Genomic DNA, 25,193 nt, shown 5'->3' on the forward strand with positions numbered 1-25,193 from the left:
AGTCAGGTAGATCCTAGGGCAGCCACACAGTGTGCTCAAGAGCACCGGGGCTGTGCCCTGTGACCGGAAGCTGTACTTGATGCCCCCACATCACATCGAGCTGCCCAGTGTCAGCCCCCAGGAAGATCCAAACACAGCATTGGGGGAAGGGGTGAAGAAACCACAGCTCGAAATTTGAAAGAAAATCCCAAGGCCCATTTCAAATTATGAGTTCAACTGCACCATTTCACATTTTTTTTTTGAAAGATTTATTTTTGTATTTGAAAGGCAGAATGACAGAGAGACGTGAAGCAATGCCCTATCCATTGCTTCACTTCCTCATATGGCCACAATAGTCAGAGCTGGATAAGGCTGAAGCCAGGAGCCAAGAACTCCATCCTGGTCTCCCGTGGATGGCAGGGGCCAGGCACTTGAGCCATCCTCTGCTGCCTTCCCAGGCACAGCAGCAGGGAGCTGGACTAGAAACAGAGCAACCAAGACTCTGAGGTGCCCACTGCACCCCAGCACCAGCCCTGCTTGTGTTTCGCCCTCCCGCTGTGGCACAGTCAGCGCAGTGGGACCATGGTAAGCCAGGAGTCAGCAGCTGTGGCATTTTAGGGTCTCATCCTGTCAGGAAGCCGAATCCAAGGTCTGCCTTCTGTTGCACCCAGTTAGGGATGGGGGAACAAAGCTGGGGAGGCCTTGTTTACAATGGGGGAGCCCTGGGACCCCCTCCTTGCCAGCCCTGGGAAGGAGCCATCTCAGGAAGCCGAGGGGAACCCCACCTGCTTTTTCCCTCAATCCCAGTGGGCTTACATGCCACCTGGGGCCACAGGCCTCCTCAGCTGTCACTGCTGACCACAGCTCCTCCCGGATGGCCCTGCACTCATGGATACAGGTGGCCTGCAGGAGACAGACTACCTAAGGAGCTTGCCCCAGACTCCACGCTGTGAATTTTCTTGAGGTGTTTTTCTGTTTTTCATTGTCCTGCAGTTTCTTTCTCTCTCACCTCTTCAGCTCTGCCCTCCTGTTCCATCGCAATCTTTTTTTAAAGATTTATTTTTATTGGAAAGTCAGATTTACAGAGAGAAGGAAATATAGAGAGAAAGATCTTCTGTCCTCTGGTCCATTCCCCAACTGGCTGCAATAGCAAGAGCTGAGTCAATCCAAAGCCAGGAGCCCAGAGCCTCTTCTGGGGCTCCCATGCAAGTGCAGGGTCCCAAGGCTTTAGACCATTCTCGACTGCTTTCCCAGGCCACAAGCAGGGAGCTGGAAGAGAGCTGGAGCAGTCAGAACATGAACCGGTGCCCATATGGGATCCCGTTGCATGCAAGGCAAGGACTTTAGCCACTAGGCTACCACGCCAGGCTTTCCATCGCAGTCTTGGAAAAGGCACCAAGTAGGAAGTGTGAGTGGTACTAAGAGGTGGCTGCATGACTCATGGCAATACTTCAAACAAGGACAATTACAATGAGTGGAATGGGACATGTGTCTTTTCTAAAGGGGTAACTCTAAGCTTTGAAGTAACCTAAAAAACACTACCAGAGATCAACAAATCTATTTTTCAAAATAAAAAATAAATTTTAAAAATCTCAAAAGTTTAATGAGCAGGCTAGAAAATTATAGTAATAGGTTAAGTGTTAATGTTGTAAGTGCTTCCTACTCAGAAGCATTGGGGAATATGTAAACTGAAATACTATGAAAGAAAGCTTGGTTTCAACAGGCAGAAACATTCTGCACTTGGGACTTTAGCAACAATAAGAAGCAGGGAGAATAGGAGAACCACGGGAACTCCCTGGTACTCCGTCGGAGGCTGGGCTGTAACACAAGGTGAGGTTGCCATCTTTGTCATTTCCCATGGTGCTAAGCACTGGCTGGGAGCCCGGGCTACCCCTGAATCCCTAAATCTGCCTGTCTCTGTCTACAGGCCCTGATCCTGCACCAGCTGGGCCGCTACAGTCTGGCTGAGAAGATCCTCAGAGACGCCGTGCAGGTCAACTCCACTGCCCATGAGGTGTGGAACGGGCTGGGCGAGGTCCTCCAAGCTCAGGGCAACGACGCAGCCGCCACCGAGTGCTTCCTCACCGCCCTGGAGCTGGAGGCCAGCAGCCCTGCCGTGCCCTTCACCATCATCCCCCGGGTGCTCTGAGCCAGGCCCCGCCAGCCTCACCTACTGCTGCTGCTGGGGCAGCTAGGGGTGCCTGGAGGCCCCGTCCCCGGAGGCCCCCCACTCTGCAGCAGGGGGCGGGGCCTCCAGGACAATCCTGCTGACCCGAGGGTCCGTCAGCCACCCTGAGGCCCTGATGGATGTCCCAGGGCCCGCAGGAAAGGAACAAAACCACCCTGCATCACCGCCTCACCTCTGCGTCCCCCTCCACTCACACACACACCTCCCCGGTCTTTGCCATCCCAGGGATAGTTCCTGAACCTGTTGACAACGTGCTCAATGGATGACGTGCCATATTTTGTTAGTTAACATGAAGTTTTCAGTAAAAAAAAAAAATCATGGAATTATTCAGCACACATAGGAGACTTTATTCCAAATGAGAAGGCAGTGGCAGAATAGCTTATTTTTCTCAGAGCTCTCCCCTTCCCTCCCCTCCCACCGCTCCTGCCCTAGCGTGGCCCCCAGAAAACCAAATGTGAATCTTGCCTCCCACCTCAGCGCTCGTCCTTGCCGGGACACCAGCCAACAACCTCCTGGTCTCATTGTCCATCGTTAAACCACGTGGCGAATTACTGCCTCACCCACAACCAAGCCCCGAAACCAAGAATATTTATATTTTACCAATATATGCCCGTGACAAGAGAAGGAAATATGAGTTATTTAAGTTTAACTTTTTTATGTGAATCCAGAGTTTATTTATCGATGGAAATATGTACAAAGAAGCTGCAAATGGAATATTTACCGACATTCCTTATACGTGACAGACACTTGGCTATAAACGGGAAGATGATGTTAATAATAAAAATGATTTTTAAATGGAACCTCTCCCCCTCTCCATGGCCTGTGTCATTCTTACAAAGCTCACAGACCTAAAGAACGGCCTGGCTTAATTCCCGGGGGACAGAGCTGCCCTGGCCTGGGTGTGAGGGGGACCCTAGCCCGGGAGGATCCCAGCAAAGCAGTTACAGAGCAAGCCCTGAACTTGGTCTTGACTCCAGAGCTCCGGGGGTGGACTCTCAGCTTCTTTCACCCAAACTTCTCTTTCCTCATCTTCATATTTCCTGCATCCTCAGCATCAAGGCCTGCTCTTAGGTCACCACAATCCCTGGCTTGGGTTTGGGAGTGCACTTTTCCCACACTTCCCCTGTACTGTCTGGATTGGGGGGTGGTGGTTGAGGTTGGAGCACCCGACTCGAGCTTGGCCCATCAGCATCCTGCATTCACAGACTCAGTGGATCAAGGACGAGCAAGGCACCTCACTTGGCCCAATCAGAATGCAAGCTGCAAGGTTGCACTGCTCCCCGCTTAGCCCTCCTGTAGCCACGATGAGGAGAGACAGAGTGTGGGAGGCAGGGACGGAGCCCAACACAGTGGCCAGCAAGACCAGGAGCCCCAGAGAAACAGCAGGCTTCTATAATCCCAGAGCTGTCGACTGAGCGCTGCAAGGTGGCTCTACCATGGGGGTACGCAAGGAATTGTGGGAAGGGTCTAAACTCTGGTCTCAGGCATCCTAAAGCCTCAAAGAACTGATCATGGCATCCTGGGCCTGACCGTGCCATCAGAACCAGGCAGACAAGAGGCTGATGGCCCCCACAGAACTGCAGCTCCACCCCTTGCAGCTGAAATCCCATTCTCACCAGCCTGTGCCTGACACCTGTCCCCTCCACAGCCTCCTGCCTCCCCCTGGGAGGCCAACCCTGCCTGACTCTGCACCCACGTGACTCACGGATGGTTACAGGGGTACAACCATGGCCACCAGAGTCCTATGACCCCTCTGAGAGGCCTCTGAGCTCAGATGGGCCTCAAACCCCTGCTGAGGTCTCCCGGGGGCTGGATGTCCGCTTCTCAAGCCTGTGTCCCGGGTGATCCCCCTCCGCTGTGCACCTTCCAGGGGGTCCTGGCCAAGACCCTGGAGTGCTGTGGGCTTCAGGGGTAGATGGGATGGTGGCGCCTGCCCAGCCAGTCTCCCAGGCTAAGCCACATGTGAGGAATGACAGTATCAGACCAGGGCTATCACGGATGCCAAGTTACAGCAAGGCTGAGCTTACACACAGGTGGGTGGGCAGGACTTAGTGGTCCGCATCCTGGTGCATTGCTGGTAACGATGTGAAGCAGTATAGCCACTTTTGGAGAACATCTTGGAAAGCTTTAAAAAGTTATGATGGTTGGGCCCGGCGCGGTGGCGCAAGTGGTTAAGTCCTCGCCTAGCACGCCCGGGATCCCATATGGGCGCCGGTTCTAATCCCGGCAGCCCCGCTTCCCTTCCAGCTCCCTGCCTGTGGCCTGGGAAAGCAGTCGAGGACGGCCCAAAGCTTTGGGACCCTGCACCCGCGTGGGAGACCCGGAAGAGGCTCCTGGCTTCGGATCGGCATAGTATCGGCCCGTTGCGCTCACTTGGGGAGTGAATCATCGGACGGAAGATCTTCCTCTCTGTCTCTCCTCTCTGTATATCCGCCTTTCCAATAAAAAAATAATAAAAATAAATCTTTAAAAAAAAAAGTTATGATGGTTTCCTCTAAGCCAGCACAGCAGGTGAAGTATCTCCCCGCCCTCTCCCCAACACGGTTTCTCTTTAAGAACTGGACAGTTTAGACAGAGGCCTCTCCCAGGCCAACTGGTTTGAATCAGGGAGATCCAAGATGGCTGGCAACATGACCTCAAATTTCATTATAATCTCATTTCCATGCTAAAACTCAATTTTACAGGTGCCATGACAGTTGACAGCCATCATGACAACCGGAGGAGCGACCAGAAAAGCACAAAAAGGAAGGTGGATCCCGGATTCAGCGAATTGAGCAGTCTAGGAAGTCCACAGATCTCCCTCCTTTTAATTAGCACATCTCTCCACCTCATTCCCATGTCCCCACTTCCGTGAACCCCCAAGGCTAGCAGTTTGAGAAGAAGGTGCTAGAGCTGGGCTCTGCTGCCCGCGGCTTCAGCTGCTGATAAATGTGGGCTGTTGCTGCCCAGCTTTGATTCTGCCACTGGCTCCCTGGCACTGAACAAAGGGCCCAATGCGGGGGCAACAATGGACAGGTGTGCCACCTTGGAGTGTCTCAGTCTCAGAGACCGAGCCGGGCAAGGGGATACGTAGTGGGACCTCACACAATAGGCAGGTGGGGGGCCACCTGGGCTGGGCAGGAGAGAGGGGTTGCAAAAGTGACAAGGAAACTGGGGGTGATCCCACAGCTGTCCCAAGACCACTATGGGTGTACACCTGTATCAGAACTCAGCAGACCACACACATCACACATGCAGCCTTGGCTATGTGGTCCCAGATGGGGACAAGGACAACCAGGCCTCAGTCTTGCCACCTGGAATGTGGGGTGATACCCCAAGTGCCTCTCACCCCCACAATAGCTCCAGGCTGGGGAGAAAGTCTTACAGTCAGAAGCTCCCAACCCATAAATCCTGGGACCCATGCTCCTGCCCCCTACAGGAACAGGAGGTGATGGGCCCCTCCTCGGGGCGTGACCCTTGGGTACAAGGAGGCCACCTACTCCCTCTCCTTCCTCTTCCTGAAGAAAAACACCCACTTGATGCTCCGTGGACTTGGGAATTTTTCAACACAATTGTCTAAAAATAGCCCAGGTCACCACGGCCTGATGCCTTTTTAGGAAGGGTTTCGGCAGCCTGACCCAGCCTGGCCGCTGGCTCAGGAAGTGGAGGTTCAGCCCACTGGGACTGGGGCTAGGGGCCAAGCATGAGGGCCACCACAAAGGAGACTGGTCCCTTGCTCTGGCCAGGCTCACCCAGCACCTGTCCCTGCCTGGAGCCAGGCTACCAGAGCGGGCAAAGCAAGCTGCAGCCTCTTTGCTCTTCCCTCTGCCCAGGCTGGGCCCACGGCCCCAGGGGATCCCAGCCCCACCAGTGGGACCCCGCCTGCCTGTGCCTAGGCTTCCCCAGCTGGGAAGTGAGGTGCCAGCTGGGCTGAGAGTAGGGACAGGCCCTGGGCAGCTCTGGCCAAGGACTGTGGAAGTGGCTGGTTACAGGATTCACAAGGGGGTTGGGACTGAGAGAGAGGATCAGGGAGGCAGCCACCATGGCTAAAGCAGCCACCACCCCTGCCCTGATCCAGGAGGAGTGTGCAGGTGTCCTGGGTCATTCTGTTAGCTCCCTGAACCATCCAGGACTTGGGCCCCAGCCATGTGCCTGGACTCCTAAGGCCCTATGGACACTATGGACAGGGCCTGCCCTCAGCCCCCTTTCTCTGCAGCCATGGCTGTTGTGCACAGCCTCGTGGCAGAGGCTCTTGTGGCTCCTGGACCCCACATAGCTCAGGTCCACAAACAAAGTCGAAACTCCTTTTTGGACCATCTGCTGTGTGCCTGGTGCCCTTCTGAACCTGAATGATGAGTATTTTTAATTATTTAATAAATTAATTTCTTTTTGTATTGACTTAGAGGACAAAGGGGGAGAGAGACACAGACAATGACAAAGATCATCCCGAATGCCCGCAACAGCTGGGGTGCAGCCAGACCCAAGCCAGGAGCCGGGCACTCCCTCTGGGTGGCAGGGGCCCAAGGCCTTGTGCTGTCATTTATCGCCTCCCCAGTTACCCATTAGCAGAAAGTCTGAAAGCAGAGTGGGGCTGGGAGTCAAGCTGCAATATGGGCTGCAGGTCCCAAGTAGCATCTTCACCTGATGCTGAACCCATGGTCCAGGAAAGCACAAAGCAGGCCACTCCCATGCTCGACAGAGCAGCTCAGAGTCTTGCTTGCCTCAAATGCCTGCACGAGAGCATTGAAACCAGGTGCCAGGCACCTCCTCCCTGCAAAGCACAGTGGAGGCAGTGACCACACACACACACACACACATGCACACACAACCTTTCCTGCAGAAGGTGGGAGGGAGACCGCCCGTGATGCAGGGCTCCTTTTGGCTGGGTAGAGCTGGAAACAACCCACTCCCCTGAGGAGGGACCAGACAGCTTGCCTGAGCGGCCGCAGCTGAGGGGTGCCCTAGCCCCCTCCTCCTTTTCTAACCTTCAAAGCTCTTAGCGTGTCTCTGATAGACCATAGCTTGCAGGTCTCAGAAATGGAACCCATTGGGCCTGGCAGAGTTGTGCACTTCACCTGCCAGTTAAGTTGACTGGATACATCCCAGCTGGAGTCCCACCAGAGCCAGGCATTGGGCATTGCACCCTGTTTTATTTGGGGGGATGGCAGGCTTGTGCACCCCTGTGGTGTGTTGAGCCCCGTGCTGCTGGCTTGCCGCCTCTGTTTCACCATTAAACATGTGAGCCCGAATTTCAGCTTACCTCCTGTTTTGGACTGGTCCATAACACCTCCTAAAATGTCACACATGCAGTTCCTAACCCCCCTGTCCTCGGACAGTGCCTGTGAGGGGGATAGGGCCTTTAAAGCAGGGAGGAACCTAAACCAAGGCAAGGAGGATGGATCCTTGCCCTCGCCACCACAAGCGCCAGCGTCCTTACAAGAAGCAGAGGGGAGGACACAGAGCCGGGCCACGTGAGACGCGTGAGCACCCAGGAGCCAGAGAGGGATGCTTCCAAAGAAACCACTCTGGGCCTCCCTGGACTTGGATTCCACCTCGGGAACCGTGGGCACAGCCACCATGGCTGAGTTGGGAGAAATTCAGAAACAGCTCCCGGCTGATGGGGCAGGACCTGCAGCCAACAGAACACCTGTCCCCAAGAGCACTTTGCATCAAGTTCTCAGGCAAATGTAGCTCTCTCCCTGCACCGGGAGACTATGGGTCAGGGTGTGCACTGACAGACATGCACTCCACACCATGCACACACACCTCCAGGCACACAACTCCCCCAGAGCAGAGAAGGAGGAGGCAGCCAGCCGGCAGTTCCTCAGCACCCCGCCTCCTCTCAGCTGTCAGGGAGCCTACCATCGGCGGCTGTTGCCACGGCAACCATTGCAGGGCCCGCAGCCTGGAGCCACAGCACCAGCTCCCCCATCCATCACCCAGCCTGGGAGCCCACGTGGGGAGGGCGCCTCTCTGAGGCTCCAGCTACAGCTGCTTCTACAGAGGCAGGGTGAGGCAGAACAGGGCATGAAGCCCAGCAGTGGCTACAGCAGGGGACGGGATCAAGTCCCATCTCCAAGAACATCTGCCTCTGCAGAGACCTCAGGGCCCAGACTGGTCCCCAATAAGCAGGTTCCGGAGGCAAGGGGCCCACAGGCTGCAGCAGGAGATCAGCTCCCTCCTTGGTCCCTACTGGGCCTACTTTCATGGACGGGCGCAGGGACTGCAGCCCACCTTGCTCTCAGCCCATGGCCTACCGCTGAGTGTGGCTCTACTGCCTGTCGTTCAGCACCCACAAAGACACTGGCACCCTATATGGACTACCAGCCATGTCCTGCAAAGCTCCTCTGCTCCTTTCCAACAGGGACATCTTCACCAGCATAGCCACTGAACCCACCTACAACACAATCCAGCACCACACTCACTGGGCACCCAGCATGCCCCACAGAACTCAGCACGCGGCATGCCCGTGTGGAAAGCACAGCTGTGGGTACAGAGTTGGGCCTGGGCGCTCATCCTGCCCCCTCTGTGTGCTGGTTGTGTGACTTGGAGTTGCCCTTGCCCTTTTCATGCCTCACCTCCCTCCTCTGTCACTCCGGACCAGTAAAGGCACCTGGCTGATGGGGCTCAGGTGCCAGAGGAATGGAGTGCTCACCCTCAAGCAACACGCACTGGGTGGTGAGTCTGGAGGGGCTGCAGGTGGAAAGAACCAGGGAAATGTGGGCAAGCTGCTGTCCCTTCAGTCCACCCGTGCCTGTCTGCATTCCCACTCTGCGAGGGACTGTAAGGGTCAGACTCTCCAAGGATGCTATTGCACCTGCTACAGCCACAATGGACCACATGCTCTGCCCCAATCCTGCGCCATCCTACAAGCCACTCAGGCCAGCCCTAAATACCTCTGCAAATGTAGAGAAACACTAGAGACCTCAGGAGGCCCTGCTAGTTGGGGCCTGCCCCATGCCAGGCCCTCACGGCGCACACTCCTGCAAGGGCATGGCCACAACGCGTTTAAATGCTCACTCGGGACCCCAACAACCACAAAGCTGGGACCTGTCAGTTCCCTCGGCCTCAGCCCCAGCCCCCCCCCCATGGTGCATCCCCCTACCCTGACAGGTCCCTGCGGGAGAAGCAGTGCTTTGACGTCTGGCGCTCCTAACAGGAGGGCACATTTCCCCTTTCTTGGGCTAGTCTTGCTTATAGTGACTTTTTGACTCAGGACCAAGGTTGGGTCAAAGACTCAGTGGAGGTGGTGGGGAGGCCCACAGGACAGGATAGCAGGTTGAGCGTGAGGGGAGGCTTTCAAATTAGAGGGGGCCAGCAGGTACGGCTGGCTCAGGCTACCACAGGAGATGCAGAGCGCAAGGAGCAGAAAAGAGTGCTTCCTGTGGGCCTGCCACGGCTGGACAACCTCTAGGGAGAGTCAGAGGTCAGAGTGGACCCTGTCTCCAGGCAAGCCTGAAGGACACATTCTGCCAAGGCAGGGCTTGAGGCTGCCTGCTGCAAGAGCTCTGGCCTGCCTCCTCACTTCTCCCTGTTGCAGGTACACTGCCCGCCCCCAGGCGTGGCCCACCAGAGAAGGCCAGGAGCAGAAGCCCCTCCAGGAGCAGCCGAACTGACCATGGCCAGCGCTCATAGACCAGGAGGGGAAGATGGGGACCTGAGAATGCACCTGCTGGGGGCCAGGAGACCCAGGCAGTAAACAGGGTGGAGGCAGCTCACCCCTGGGGAGCTGTTGCCCTCACAACTGCTGATGTTGTTTTGCCAGTGAGAGCAGGAGGCACCCCTGCTGAGCCTCAGGGCTGAGTCCCAAGGCACTGGGGAGCTGGAGGGAGCTGAGGAGTCTGGGAGAGCTGGTGGGGGTGGGGTGTGGTATATACCAGTGAGAAAGACCCAACCTCATCACTGGGGACAAAAAGAAACTCCCTCAAATCATGGTGGCCAGGGTTTGTCCAAGTGACCTCGGGTTTCAGTACACAGGGATCTGAGCAGCTGTGACATGTACACACGCTGCTCTCACACACATACACACATACCCCTGCACAGGTGTATGCAGCCCCGCACACACACTCCAGCACACACAGCCTTGTGCACACACGTGCATGCATTCAGACACCTTGCACACACACACACACACACACACACACACATATGTAGCCACCCTGCTCATGCATCCTCACACACATAGCCGTGTTCACAAACATATCCTGCATAGGTGTCACAGCCATACACACACACACACACACACACTCAGGGCCAGCACCTGAGCCCCACCACCTCATGACCCTGGTCTTTGGTGTCTCCATGAACCCCTCAGCATCTCGCTTCCCCCCACCTGCCAGGTGGAGCCGGTGCTGCCCCCTTCCGCCCCACATCTGGGCTACTCCTCCCCATGTCCAGGAAGATTAAGGGAATGAATCAAGATCAAGACCCGGCCCAGGCACATCATCCCTCACCCCTCAGGCTGCATAGAGGCCAGCTAAGCCGCTCACACAGGAATTCTTCCCCTAAGAAGATCCTGGCTGTGCGCAGCCCCAGGGTGGTTTGGCAGCTTGGTGAGGTTCTTTACGTCCCTTTGCCTACCCTCAGCCTCACTAGGGCCACGTGACTGCAGAAGGGCTACTGCAGCACCGGCTTTCACGTCTGCACTCCAGCACAAAGAATATGGAGGACAACTAACCCAAGACGACTCTCCTTCCAATCTATTTTATAAAAAGTCTGACATGGACACCCACAGACTTTCCCCTACGTTTCAAGGCCGTGGCTGCCCCCAGTCTCCAAGGAAGCTGAAAAAGAGTGAGTCTGACCAAGGGGTGGAAGGCGGCAGCAGCTGATGCGTAGGGGGATGGGGGGGCATGCTTCTGCCTCAAGGGCAATCAGGCCCCTGAGCACCATTCACCTGCCCTCCTGCAGGGGGCAGTGTGAGGGCAGAAGACAGTTCAGGCGCCAAGGTTTGAACTCCCTGAGCATGGGGGAGGGGACCCCAAATTCCGGTGTGGCTGGAAACAAGACCTGAGGTGTTCTGCATCTCCGCCACACTCAAGCTCAAGACTTCCAGTGCTGTGGCCCCTCCTGCTGGGGCCCACTGGCTGGCTCCTTCTGGGGGGCCCTTTGTCCTGGCCAGGCCTCATCTACCCACCTGGAAATGAATATGGTTGATCCAGGCAGCAATGACTCTTGGCTAGGGACTGGCCGCTAAGTGCTCCCTGCAGGTGTGGCCTCGGTTGAATTCGCCCCCAACCCCACCCTCCCTCTGGCCCCCAGCACCCTCTCTGGGCTTCTGTGCATGCCTGACACAGGCCATGGGGGCTGGTGGCAGCCCTGCCAAAGGCCAGGCCCCCATGGCTGTGTGCACAACCTGGAGTGGCCGTAGATCAGCAAACGTTCCAAGCTCCCTTCCGGCTCAGCCCCAGCCTAGCAGCTGCCAGGGAAACTGGCTTCCTGCGACGTGCTCAGCCCTGCGCTGGCCTCCTGCCTGCCTGGCGCGATCTCTGGCTGCGTCCCGCCCCGCAGTCATCTGCAGACCTGGTGAGGTCCAGCAGCTCCAGTGCCCTTTCTGGTGTCAGCCCTCTCTCCTGGGTGCCAAGAATGTGGCTGTGCAGCCAGCTTGCCCTTCCCTCTGAGAACAGCCAGCTGTGAGGAACCTGTGTGCAGGGATTGTGGGACAGCCAGGACAGGGAGACCCTACACAGCAGGCTGCTTCTCAACAGGTGTGCAGGTGGGGTGGGGGCAGGGCCAGCTATCTAAGGTTACTGAAGATCATTTCTTGATAAGAAGTCGGCTCTTTTCATCCTGGTGGCTCAGAGCCCAGAGCCCAGAGCCAGCACGGCCCCGTGGGGTTTATAGGTCATCTCCCTGGCCTTGGGCAGGGAGCAGGGGCCCACCCTACAAGGACAGAGGGAGGGAGGGGCTTGGGTAAAGCTGAGCCAGAGACCAGCTGCCCATCCAGCCACTAGAAGCAGCTTGGAGCCCCTATATGTGCCCAAACTGGGTTGGAGCTGGACCAGTGGCACTGGGGGTAACTGGAGCGGCCACTCCCTGGGCACACAGGCTTGCATCCTCCTAGGGGCTGTTTGGCAATGTCTAGAGGTCTTTGTGGTTGTTACAACTAGCAAGGATGGAGGTGCTATTTGCCCAGGACATGAAATAAACCCAAGCCTCCTTTCCCAGGGTCTGGGATGCAGCCCTGGGCCCAGCAAACTGCATGACCAAGGGCCTGTGGCAGGAAATGGCCGCAGCACAGGGACCAAGGTGTGCAGCCATATAGTCAGACCCTGGGGGGACAAGCTGGGCAGCTGTGGAGCGAGGCAGGTATGCTCCAGCTTTGGGCTGGCTGGAGCCCACCGGCCTCCCCAAGCTGCACAGAGACCAACTCCCGTTGAGGTTCCTAAGGTTACCCAGGCTGCCTGGGACTCAGCCGTGGCCACAGCCTCCCCAGGCCCTGGGCAGGAAGGATTTCTTCAGATGCAAATGTCCAGCTGTGTTGTCCAGCCAATCTCCTTCAGAGAGCAGGTGGGAGGCCCAGGCCTGTGTCCCCTTTCTCCAAGCCTTTCCTGTCCACAGCAGCAAAACCCCCACAGGAGCACCAAGCCGAGGCCAAGCCAGAGCAGAGCCCACCGCCCGTTGAACTGCCAGGCACCTTCCAGCTGAAGTTCACCTCCTGCACCTGGCCCTTAAATTGCCATGGCCTGGCTCCAGCTGCTTTCCTAACCACACCCCAGCCCCAGTCTCCTGGAGGGTTCTGCCCCATGCTGAATGCCTGTACCCAGACCCCACATTGTCCATCGAGTGGTCCCCCTCAGTGGAGCCTCTGTCAGCCTCCCCACTTCCACTCTGTGCCCCAGAACTCCCAACTCTGTGTTTCAGCATTTACTGCACTTGAACATGACACAAAAGAAAATAGCTTTAGTGAGCTTTTAAAATAAAAACAACAATGCATTGTGTTTGTTTTAATACACAGAACTGGACCCAGTGTTATGGCACAGTAAGTTCAGCCACCACCTCCAGTGCTCGCATTCCATTTTGGAGTTCTGGTTCAAGTCCCAGCTACTCCACTTTGATTCCAGCTCCCTAAAAATGCCTTCCCCTGTCCGCCCGGCAAAGCAGCAGCAAATAATCCCAAGGTCAGGCGCTGCACCTATATAGGAGACTAGGATAAAGATCCCAAAATCCTGTCTATGGCCTAGCCCAGCCCTGCCTGTGGCATGCATGTGGGAAAGTGAGCCAGCACATGATCTATTTCTCTCTCTCTCTTCCCCTCTGTCATTCTGCGTTTCCAACAAATAAAAATATACCTTTACAATTATAGTACAGAATGGGCCCTGCAGGGTAGCCTAGCAGCTAAAGTCCTCGCCTTGCGTACACCAGGATCCCATATGGGCGCCAGTCCTAATCCCGGCAGCCCCATTTCGCATCCAGCTCCCTGTTTGTAACCTGGGAAAGCAGTCAAGTATGGTCCAAAGCCTTGGGACCCTGCACCTACGCGGGAGACCCAGAGGAGGCTCTGGACTCCTGCCTTTGGATTGGCTCAGCTCTGGCCGTTGCAGCTGCTTGGGGAGTGAATCTGCAAACAGAAGATCTTCCTAACTGTCTCTCCTCCTCTCTGTATATCTGACTTTCTAATTAAAAAAAAACTTATATATACATATAAATCTTATATATATACAAATCTTATACATATAGTTTATATATTTTTATATATGCACATATAAATATTTTACATATTTATATATAAATCTTATACATAGTTATATATTTATATTATATATATCTTTTTATATTATATATATATATATATATAGTACAGAAGATATAGGGAAGAAAATAAAAGCCATGTTGATGCTTTACCCTGAAAAAGTCACAGGCCGCTGTTTACCCTCCAGGTACCCCCTTGCCAGTGCCTGGCTATGATTTCTTGCCAACCTGCCAATGTTTATAGCTCCACAGAAACAGGCCTGGCTCTTCAGACTGGCCAGGTTTTCATCAATCCACATGACATGGAGAACTTTCCATGCCAACACTAGCATCTCTGCCTGATCTGACTCCAGTTGCTGGAAAGTATTCCATTGGAAAGAAGAACTAAACTAATTACCCAGTTCCCTGTTAATGGACATTTAGCTTATCTCCAAGCTGTGCTTTTACCAAACGGTACCCTGCTGAGCTTCCGCCAGTGGACTTTGAACACTTGCCCAACTATTTCCCCACATCTGGAATGGGTGGGACACCTGGCCCCAAGCTGATTTTTACAAGGGAAGTGCCAATGAATGCTTGGAACGGACACAGGTGATGAAAGCTAATAATAGCTACGGTGTGTTAATACACTTTTTACGTGCCTGGTGCACCTGCAAATCCTTTAGCCATGATGACTCAGTTCATCCTCCCACATACTTGCAAAGTCTGCTATTCCTGCCCATTTTACAGATGAGAACAGGGGGACATGGCTGTCTGCAGGAGGTGGAAGGCAGTGAGTGGTAGAGTGGGCATTACCAGCTTGTCAACCATGGAAGATGCATGTCTCAGCTTTTGATTGTCCAACAGGAGTGGCAGGGAGATCTAGTGTTCAGCTGCACCTGGAACACACTTCCAACAGCAGGATGCTCTGGGAGAGGAGCCCCTGTGTTTCCAGCAGGTTCTGGAACCTTCCAGTGTTCTGCGAGGCCACAGCTAACTTATTAACTTTTAGCCCTCATCTGAAATATCAATTCCTTGTTTGCTCAAGGCTTACAGAGGGGTAGAAACCCCCACATAGTGATGGAACTTGAAGCCTAGATATCCAGGTGAGCCTCTGGTTGTGAATACAGAACCTGGGACTCAAACAATATGCTTGGCATCTCACAGTCATGGCTGGCATCCAACTTGCACCTGCTACATCTGATTGACAAGGTTAAATCATAACTCTAGCTGAGCCTCGGTGTACTGATCCCAAGAATCGGGTTGCATTTCCTGCTGTTAGAAGTCAGGGCTTCCTAGTGGCTCTCCAGTGCGCCCCAGATCAGGCACACAGCAAACCTTGTGTCCACGCCTCACCCCCTGCCACTACCTGCCAGTGCAGGCCCTGGGTCGGGAGAGCTCCCAGCCGGGACTGAGCCTGGGGACGGAGCCCAGGGAGCCGCGGGCGGGCAGCACAAGGGCCCCTTTGTGCCTGTTGCTAGGGGCCCGGCTGTATTTACTCAGCGTCATTGGTAAACAGGAGGTGCCCGGAGGCCTCTCTCTGTTATGACAACTCACCGAGCATTTGCTCTGCTTCGCCAGGTGCCTACCCAGGTTGCAGCGGTTTCCCCAGGACTGAAGGGCCAGCGAGGTCAACCCTTCTAGCTCAGAGTGAAAAAGCAACACAAGGCCAGGGTTGGTGGGGAAGGGGTCCCTAGCCCAAGGTCGGGGAAAGTCGGGGAGGATAGAGGGAGAGCTAATGGAGACAGGTCTGACCTCCAAGTCTGTTCTCTACAAAGAGCTGCCTGGGTTGGGGCATCCCCCATTTGTCCTTCATAAGCTTGGCCTAAGTCCCTGAGAGGCACCCAGGCCATCTCCATCTGATAAGATCTGGACCCAGGTCCCAGGAGGAGAGGAACAACTCCTGCTGTGGCCATTTTCCAAGGGCTGATGGTCTTAACCAAACAGCGTACATCAAGATGGGCTATGCAAAGCACAATGCTTCTTTAGTCTCCTTAACAGTAGCTTCCAACCAGTTGCTGGATTTGGGGGCTGGTGTGCCCAGAGAAGGGGCCCACATAGTCCCCACAGACCTCCATCATGCCTGGGGCTGTGCCTTCATTTCCAGGGACTGCCAGCTGCTACTCTGAAGTCCCCAGGGTACAGCAGAGGCCTCTGTGATAGGAACAGCCCATGGTGGCCAGCAGCCAGGCCTCCTGCATGACCCTCTGTCCACAACCACACTCTCTGCTCCTCAAGGAATGGCAGGCCATGCTCTGGACTCAGCCTTGTCCCGCACCGGGAATCAGCAATGATGCAAGCTGGGTTGTAAGAACAGCCACAGTCCCTGGGCAGGTGTCTGCCAGGTGCACCCTAGGTGGGGTGTTTCTCCCAGCCGGGGCCCCCACCCAGAGTCCGCAAACAAAGCCTCTGTGTATCTTGGCCCTGCCTGCACTTGCAGCAGGGAATCCTCTGGAGATAGAGCCTCTGTGTGCGTTTCCTCAAAGGTGGGGGCCTCCTGACCCCAGGCTCACCTGATCTTGGCTCAGGGCCAGGCCCCGGGGTTACCAGGATCCTGCCCTCTCAGCCTGCAAGAGAAAGATCAGGGCATAGAATCCCCACCCTCCCAAACTTACACCCTCATACCCAGACACATCTGCTTCCTGGAGTGTGAGTTCCTACCTGGCCTGCACCTTCTCCCCTGCCCCAGCCTCCAGCACATTGTTGTAAGAAGGTCCCGTTGGCCTCAGCCAGATGGGGGTGGGAAGAAGGGAGAGAAGATGGCCTCCTTCCCTGTGATTCAGCTCCCACCCCGAGAACTGATTGTTGCTGTCATTTAATGATGAATAATTGTGGATTTCCTAAGTCCTGTAGGTGAGCAGCACTGCTTATGGGACAATATAGCCTAAAACCTTCAGTCTTAGCAGCTACATCACAGAAGAAAGCAGAGAGCCCAGCCACTTGGTGTCGGGCAGTTCCATCCCTTGGGCCTCCAGGCGAACAACTAGTTCCCACCTTACAGGATTGTTGTAGTGAACATAGCCTTGCTTCTGATGTACTGGAAATTGGGTCTGACATCTCAGCATTACTACATGCATTTGCCCGATAGATAGATAGATAGATAGATAGATAGATAGATAGATAGATAGATAAAACCTGGTGACAGGATGATGACAATGAAAATGACAAAAATGACAGGATAGATCTGGCTGGCAGAGGAAGAAGTGCAATGGCCTCAGGACCATGAGTTCTAGAAAACCTTTTGGCTGAGGTGCTTCCCAGGTCCCTGGATAGGGCAGCCCTGAGTTACTCTGAGTCACACTGCCTCTACTAGTCCCTGGAAAACTGTGTAAGAACCTTCCAGAGGCCAGGGGAACCAGAGCATTCCTCCTTGGCCTTCTTGGGCCCTTCCTGGTGACTCACTCCAAGATGCTAATGGCAGCTTTTTTTTTTTTCCTCCTGGGCACTCAGTCCCAGTCAGAGATGTCAGGGCACAAACCAACCAACAGCTACTGATGTCATCAATATGGGTTAGTTTCTCTATGTTGGGCCATATGCAGAATACACATGTACAGGGAGGATCCAGCCAAGGTACTCATGGCCAAGGGAACGTGTGGCCACCATGGGACTTCAGTGTAGGAGGGCCTGATGGGGACTATGGATTCCAGAAGGGAGAAGAAAATTAGGGTTTTCTCATGCAATGGTGGCTGTTTCCAGGGTGAGCATCCCAAGAGATCTGACAGAAGGTGTGTCACCCATTGTGACAGCCTTGGAAATCACATGACCTCATTACTGACATGGTCATGGACCCACCAAGATTCAATGGGAGAGAACAACGATGCCACTTCTCAAAGGGCATCATGCTGTAAGAAGAGCAAGTGGGATGCGAACGCTGATTTGGAAGCACAACATCCACATCCAGGAGCCAGTTGTTGTGCACCTGCTATGAGCCCAGCACCAATCACTGGGGTGCAGCCATGAAGCCAGGATACCAAATCCCCTGCCTTAAGGCGCTGATATTCTACCAGGGCAGTGAGGTCATCGCAGCATGTTCCATGGAGGAGTCAGAAAAGCAGTGATACGAATGTAGGGTTAGCATGTACAGGCACAAGGCTGGGTGATTTGAGAATAGACTGTGAGAGCCTGGGAGTCAGGATTCCAGGAGAGGGACCAGAAGCACTGAGGTAGATGTGAGCTGGACCTCTGTTTGGGGACTCAAGACAGCCGGAGACCAAGAAGGCTGAGGCTGAAAAGGGGAGGGGAGTGGGAGGCAAGGATGATTGAACATCCAGGCCAATTTCTCCCCACTCCTTTCCTCTGCCTTCACACCTCCAAGAACATGGAATTCACTCCTTTCTTGTGCAGGAGATTTTTTTTTTCTTGTCATGACAGAAACTGATCCTATATCTCCCACCAAAAGCCTACCTTGGCCACCCCAGTGTGGCTATCCAACATCTGACCATGTTTTCAGTGGAGTATCTTATTCCTGACTTCTCTGCACTTAACCCCACACGATTTTCCACCTCTCCATATGTACCCCAACCTCTTCAACACTCACCATGCCCATCACTTGTAACCAACCATGGCAAACCACAGTCCAGAATCTGGCCCACCACCTGCTGTTTTCAATAAAGTTTTATTGAAACACAGCCATACCCACTCATGTGTTGTTGTCCCTGGCTCCTTCTGTGCTGTCGTGGCAGCCTTGAGTGGCTCCAGTGGTGACTGGATGGCTCTCAAAGTATGAAACGTGTGCTCTCTGGCCCTGGATAAGGACAGACCTGAATGTGTGTGTGTCAAGCTTTTGGCTGCTCTGCATGTGAAATGGTCCAACCAGAAGCTCCATCCCATTAGTGAGGATACATGGCGATAAGAGTCCCAGAGATACTGCTTTCACACTTCTGCTACAGATGCACAATTTAAGTGTTGCCTTACACAAACACACAGCTTTAACTGAACTTTAGGACCAAACATATTGTCCTAGCAGTGCAGATTCTGTTTGGGGTACCTGTACCCCCAGTTGGAGGGCCTGGGTTTAAATTCTGCTCTGCTCTCAATTCCAGCTTTCTTCTCACAGGAATCCTGGGAAGCAGCCCACATATTTGAGTCCCTGCCACCCATGGGAGAGACCTAGATTGGGTCCCTAGCTCTCAGCTTTGGTCTGGCCTTGCCCCAGCTATTGTGACTATTTAAACCAAATCAGTATATGGGATAGCTCTCTCTCTCTCTCTCTTTCCTCTCTGTTTTCCAAATAAATAACATAAGTAATTCTTGGATACAACAGTTGGTAAAGATTCCCAGAATACATCTTTATATGAGGTTTCCTTGTGTATCTATGGATGGCCAACACAACAGGGCCTGGACTCTCATCTTGAATTTGCCCATTCCACCTGTGAGGAGAGCCATGCCTGGGAACAACACAGGGCAGCATTCGTAGGTGAAACTACAAACCACAGATTCTTAATTCTGAACAATAAAAAAAAAAAAAAATTAAGACCCACGGGAGCTGTGAGAGCTACAAAGGGCAGAACATTGAGGCTGGTTGGCCAGCAGGGTTTGACCAACCACATCTACACTAAAGAGAAAACCCACACCTACCCCATCCAGCCAGACCAGCCTCCCTTGGAAACTTGGACACTCCCCCAGCTTCCCAAAGCAGGGCTTGTGTGTGTGTGTGTGTGTGTGTGTGTGTGTGTGTGTGTGTGTGTGTGTGTATGTGTTTTCAGCCACTGTGGTCACAGAGCATGAAAAAAAAAAAAAAGCCTTAATTGTTTTGAAGGAAGAAAAGAAAATAGGGAAAACATTCCATCTCAAGCACACGCATTCTGTTTCCTGGGCCTGCTGGAGGGGAAGCTCGCAGCAGAATCCACCAGCTTCTCCCAGAATGGTATAGCTTTGATCTGCCTCGATGGAGCCTTCCAGAGTCAGTGCCTCTTGGCTGCTTGGACCTCTCATGCCCTGGGTCTCCGTCTGTGTAAATATAGTGCAAATCTCAGGCCCCTGCCTTCAAGTGCTGCTCAAAGGTTCCATGAGAAGGGGTGGAGTTGGAAGCTCCAGCTGGAATAACCAGTGTCCCCACGTGGGGCTGTGTGCAGGAGGAAAGAGGGGTAGGGAGCAGATGGTTTTCCAGGCCTGGCTCTCCTGGGTCATGGTCACCCATGCTGGGAGACAGGAATGGTGTGTGCTAAGTGGGTGCCACAATCGTGCAAGCATTGTCTGCAAGCTCCATTAATGAAGTGCATGGGGGAGGAGCTAAGACAAAGCAGCGAGTGCTACCAGGGGAGGATCAGGCTGGAGCACAGCAGCAGTAGGTGGGTTCCTGCACAGCCAGGATGCTGCTCACACATTTTCTGTGTCACAGGACCCGGAAAGGTGCTTGGGTGCTGGTTCTGGGCCAAATTTGCTTCCTCCTGCTCAGGAATGTGCCCAGAGCCCCATTGGGTGTGGGAAGGCAGCCACCCCAGCCCATCCTCCCCAACTTTGACCTTGACCCAAGGTCATTTCTATGTTTTATTTGTTCCATGAAAAAATTTCTCATTAGGTTAACGGACAGACAAGCACTGGCCAGCTAAAACCTCCAGAGAGATTTGGCCAAACCCAAGAACAGCAGGCTGAACTCTGGCCAAGGACAAGTTGGGAACTGGCTATGACCTTGGCAACTTCCTTAAAACCCCTCTGAGCCCTATTGTCTCTGAAAACCTCAACTAAGTTCCACCATTTTAATGGCTCTTCACTACCACACACAGATGAGTGATTTGTTGTCTAAGGTCAAAACACGCAAGATCAGCATCCCAAGTCAGGCAGCTGGGAGCAGCTTCAGGTGCAATCCAGACTTCCTGCAAGAAAGCCGACCAGCTAAGGGAGTACCACCTCTCCATCATCTCTCTCCAGGAACCCAGGGATCCAGGCATCCAACCACTGGGGTTACTCATCCTCCTACTTGTACTCCTATCTTCCATTAAGTTCTTCCATCCGTCTGGAATTTCATCCTTCCTTGTTTTCCTTAGCCTTCCACTCTTCTACCTAATCCAACCATTCTCTGCATCTAATCACAATCTGTTCTTCCATTTTCTTAGCTTTAATTCTATCCATCCAAACTGCAGTCTTTCCAATAACCCAACCATCCATCCTTCCATTCAGTAACCATCTTTCTTTTCTTCCATTGAACTGCCCTTCCCTCCTTCCATCTTCATTTCTCCACTACATCATCTAACCATACATGAGCCTTTCCTCCATTCCACACACCCATAATTTCATCATTCAATCAATGTTCCACCCGTTCACTCTTCTCCACCTTTCTTTTCCATCCATCAGCATATTCACTGAACACATATATATGAACACTAACTTGGTTGGATACTGCTTATGCTTAAATAGTCACATCTATATTCATGTCTAAAATTTTCAATCTGAATAAACCATGAGTATGTTCTGGAAATATCTCATAGGGCAGAGAGACTCAAAATACTTAAGATATACTTGAAAAATGTCATATAATAGATGCACTCATAGAAGTAGTGCAAGTCAGAGGGAAAGCTCTAAGGCTTAGGTGGCTGTAATGGGCTTCTCCGGATGTTCTTGAAGGATCTGAGGAGTGAGTGTTTATCAGACAGACAAGGAAGACATTCCAGGTTCAACAACACAATGAAGTAAGGCACAGAGACATAGATTGAGCAGGGAGGGTCCTGAAACACAGGAAGGTGTTGTGCAGTAGAGGATGAGAGTGTGGAGAAGAAGTAGCCTGGGAAGCTGAATGGGAATCCAGTCCAAGGGCCATGCAGGCAACATTGAGAAATCCTGGGGACCATAGGAGCCCTAGGAGAAATCTCCATCTGGCTGCAGAGGGAGTCGAAATGACGGTGAAAAGGAGTGAGCTACAGGTCAGTTGAAAGGTCCCTCTGGTAAGGGAGCAGGAAAGAGATGATGTGATCTTGTCAAGGTGAAGGTTTAGATGGAGACAGTGAAGGCTGATGAAAGACTGTGCAAGTGTTGAGCAGGAGGTTATGGGCATGAGGGATTTCTACTGGGTGGTCAGGGCAAGGTTGCTGAGCCTGGAGACATACAAAGAGTAGAAGGGCAAACATGAGGTCAGTGAGATAGCTCAGCTGGCTAATCCTCTGCTTACATGAACCAGTATTCCACATGGATACCAGTTCATGTCCCGGCTGCTCCACTTCTCATCCAACTCCCTGCTTATGAAATGGGGAAGCAGTAGAGAAAGGCCCAAAGCCTTGGACCCATGCACCTGCATGCAAGATCTGAAGGAGGCTTCTGGCTCCCAACACCTCTGACCATTGCAGCCATTTGGAGATTAAACCAGTGGATGGAAGATCTTTTTCTCTGTTTCTCCTTCTTTCTGTAAATCTACCTTTCCAATAAAAATAAATCTTAAAAAAAAGAAGGGCAAATGTTAGCCCTGGGTTCTAGAAGGAGAGGTTCCGTTGCCAGTGGGCACACAGAGCTGGGAGCTGGGTTAGCTTTGGCTGCGTACTAGCTCATTTGGCCTCCATTGCTGTCCTTGAACCAAAGCTGGGCACTCATCCATGCACTTTCAAGATGTTTTCTGAGTGTCAGGTACTTGATCCTAATACACATAGTGAGTGAATCCCCGTACCTGCATTCCAGCGATGGCAGTTTCCAGTGGACAGGAGAGGCAAAGCCACCTGCCCCAGGGTACACAAGTCACTGGTAGTGGCCAAGTAGAAGCAGAAGCCAAGGCTCCAAGGAGCTCCTGGCCATGGGAAGGGAACTCAGCAGGGGTTTCCAAGCGCCTGAGATAGCTTAGGAACCTTCCCAGCTGTTGGGTAGTGATTCAATAAAATCACTCTTCTGCAGGGTGACTCAGCAAAATGGCTCTTCTTTTGGATTACTCAGCAGCTGGCTCTTCTCCCACAGCTCAAGAGCAAAAGCCAAGGTGGAAGGAGTGAGAGCTGTCTGTGGCGGGGCTTTCTCTGACCTTCCTGTGAGTTGGTCAGCGAGCTCATACTCTCCCTGCTGGAACCTACCTGTCTCTCTGTGATCCCACCCAGTCCTGCCATTCCCTCTGCTTCCTGCTCCATTCCCAAGTTCCTACCACAGCTTAACTGGACTCCTTAGCAACTGCCTATCTCTTGAATCCCCAGGACCTCTAGCGAGTTTATCCTGGGCTAACTGCAGGGCCTGAGCCACAACTCATGTCCATCTGAGCTCAGAGACCGGAACAGGCATTATGGACCTGGGCCAGCCTGTTGGGGTTTGCTAGGCCCATCACATGTCAGGTTCAACTGCGATAATGATGATGACAACGATGAAGATGATGATGACGACAACCCACAGAAAGCCCTTCTTAGGGTCTTACCCTAATGTCTCCCCCACTCCACTCCTGCCCTTTATTTCTCAACCTTAGCCCAGGCTGAAATCTTGGGGTTAGCAACAACGGGTGGCTACCAGACACTATGGTGCTCTCCGTGGTCCTGAACCACTTCATGGCTCCTTGTTCAGGGTGAGGTGGTTTCTTTGTCAAACAGATGTAGAGTGAGAGGGCACATGCAGTCCCTTGCCTGGTGACTTTCTGGAATTTTAACTCTACTTCTTTTTCTTCCATTAGACCTTCCTGCAGTGTTGGCACCTTCCCAGGGAAATCTTCTGCAAAACTGAAGCAGGTCCCCTCCTTTGTGTCCAGTGGTGTCCTGTGCTTCCCACATTCTGGTGTGTGATGATCACCTGTCCTATCCCACCAGTCACCTGTAAGTTCTAATTTGTACCTCCCTGCTGTGTCCTCTTCATATAGGTTGATGACAAAACATTTTGGTTAAACAAATATATGAATTTAGGAATTAAATGAGTATGTGGTAGATGGCCTGACAGTTTGTTTCTGTTTTATGATTAGGTCAAGACTAACGTACCAGGCATTGTGTTGAGAACATGGAAGAAAAACAAGAGCTTGACATGCTCCTTCCCTAAGAAGCATAAAATCCATAATTGATAACCCAAGTTCCATTTTGCAGATAGGAACACTGGGGCCCAAGGAAAGTGATGTGATTTGTGTGGCTTGAGACATGGCTTGGGGTTGATGGAGGATAACACTTAACTCCCCTCCCTACCCTTTGATTTTGGGCCTTGTCCCTATTGCCTACCTAGGCCATCATTCCCCACTCCCTAGATCACTGTGTAATAAAAACATAGGGTATAATATCTCCAAGTTTCATGGGCTTAGTTTCTATTTGGAGGTAATAGCAGGGAAGGCCCTCAGCTCCCAGTGAATGGTTTATTGTCCAAGTTCTATCATGGGAAATAGGGTGGGAGGCCCCTTTTTTCTAATAGCTGCATTCTTGGCAGGAACTGTAATGCCTTTCATATTTCCAAGATTGCTGGACGGTTGAAACCCATGCAAAGTTTATGCCTAGAGCTTCCAAGACAGCCCATGTCCCATCCCCTGGTGGATCCACAGACCGTGGAGGAAATCTCTTTGGTTCCTACCTGGAGACCTTCACCTGCAATGTTCTGACTGGTGAGGAATGTAGCCTGGGAGCTAGCACTAGTGTTCAAATAAGAGAACTATCCCAGGTGTCCATTGCTTGGCCATAAAAGAACCAGAGGAGTTCCAAGTCCGCCTCTGGGGCAGGCAAAGTCTAACTTTGATGACCAAAGCTGGCCCATTGGATGTGCAACTCAATCCATATTGTTGGCTCAAAGGACAAAGGGTTTGGATATATGGTACATTAGTTCATTTGGGCTGCTATAACAAAATACCAGAGTGGTTGACCTAGAAACAAGAGAACTTTATTTCTCATGGTCCTGGAGGTTAAGAAACCCAAGGTCAGGTGCCAATATGGTCAGGCTCTGGTTAGAGTGTTACTTGTGGTTCACATAATGTGCCTTCTCGCTGCATCTACATGTGGTGGAGAGATTATCTCTCTCCTGACTCTTGTATGAGCATGCTAATCCCAGCTTAGGGACTCCATGCTCATGATTTAATCATCTCCAAAAGACCTAGCCTCTTTGAATCAATCCCAGCACTGTGAGGGCTAGGAATCCTGCTTATTCTCAAGGAGGGATACAAGTGTCTCAGTGTGTAGCACCCCTCCACTGCCATGGCTAGATGGGACTGAGAGCAGCAGCCTTCTCAGTGGTCCCGTCACTGTTCTTCTCATATGTCACTGGCTTTCAGCAGTTGGCATGCTTCCTTAAGGGACACCCTTGGGTGCACCATGCCCACTAGATGAACAACAAAGCCCGGGAGAGAGACCTAGGGGAAGTCAGGCACCATGCAGTCCTAGACTGCTCACCATTCATCTCAGGTATGATATTCCACCCTCAAGATGGATTGGGTTCTATGTTCTCCAGGGAACCCTGGCTTCCACCCTGGGCTCTAGGGGGACAGTGCTGAGTCTCCACGGAAAGATGAACTGGCCCTGAATTC

The 25,193-nt window shown here is 52.9% G+C and overlaps 1 protein-coding gene across 2 annotated transcripts in view; it reads left to right on the forward strand.

The window, feature by feature from the left end:
* TTC7B (tetratricopeptide repeat domain 7B) overlaps nucleotides 1-2,962 on the forward strand; it is a 161,429-nt gene extending 158,467 nt beyond the window's left edge. For both annotated transcript variants that reach the window (XM_040975164.1, XM_040975165.1), the window contains one exon: nucleotides 1,907-2,962. In XM_040975164.1, coding sequence (XP_040831098.1) covers nucleotides 1,907-2,128 — 222 coding nt within the window. In that variant the 3' untranslated portion in view covers nucleotides 2,129-2,962. The remainder of the gene's footprint in view (nucleotides 1-1,906) is intronic.
* The last annotated feature ends 22,231 nt before the right edge of the window (nucleotides 2,963-25,193 follow it).

The sequence above is a fragment of the Ochotona curzoniae genome, unplaced genomic scaffold (assembly GCF_017591425.1).
Source record: "Ochotona curzoniae isolate NIBS_2020 unplaced genomic scaffold, NIBS_Ocur_1.0 contig_2688, whole genome shotgun sequence".
NCBI classification, from domain to species: domain Eukaryota; kingdom Metazoa; phylum Chordata; class Mammalia; order Lagomorpha; family Ochotonidae; genus Ochotona; species Ochotona curzoniae.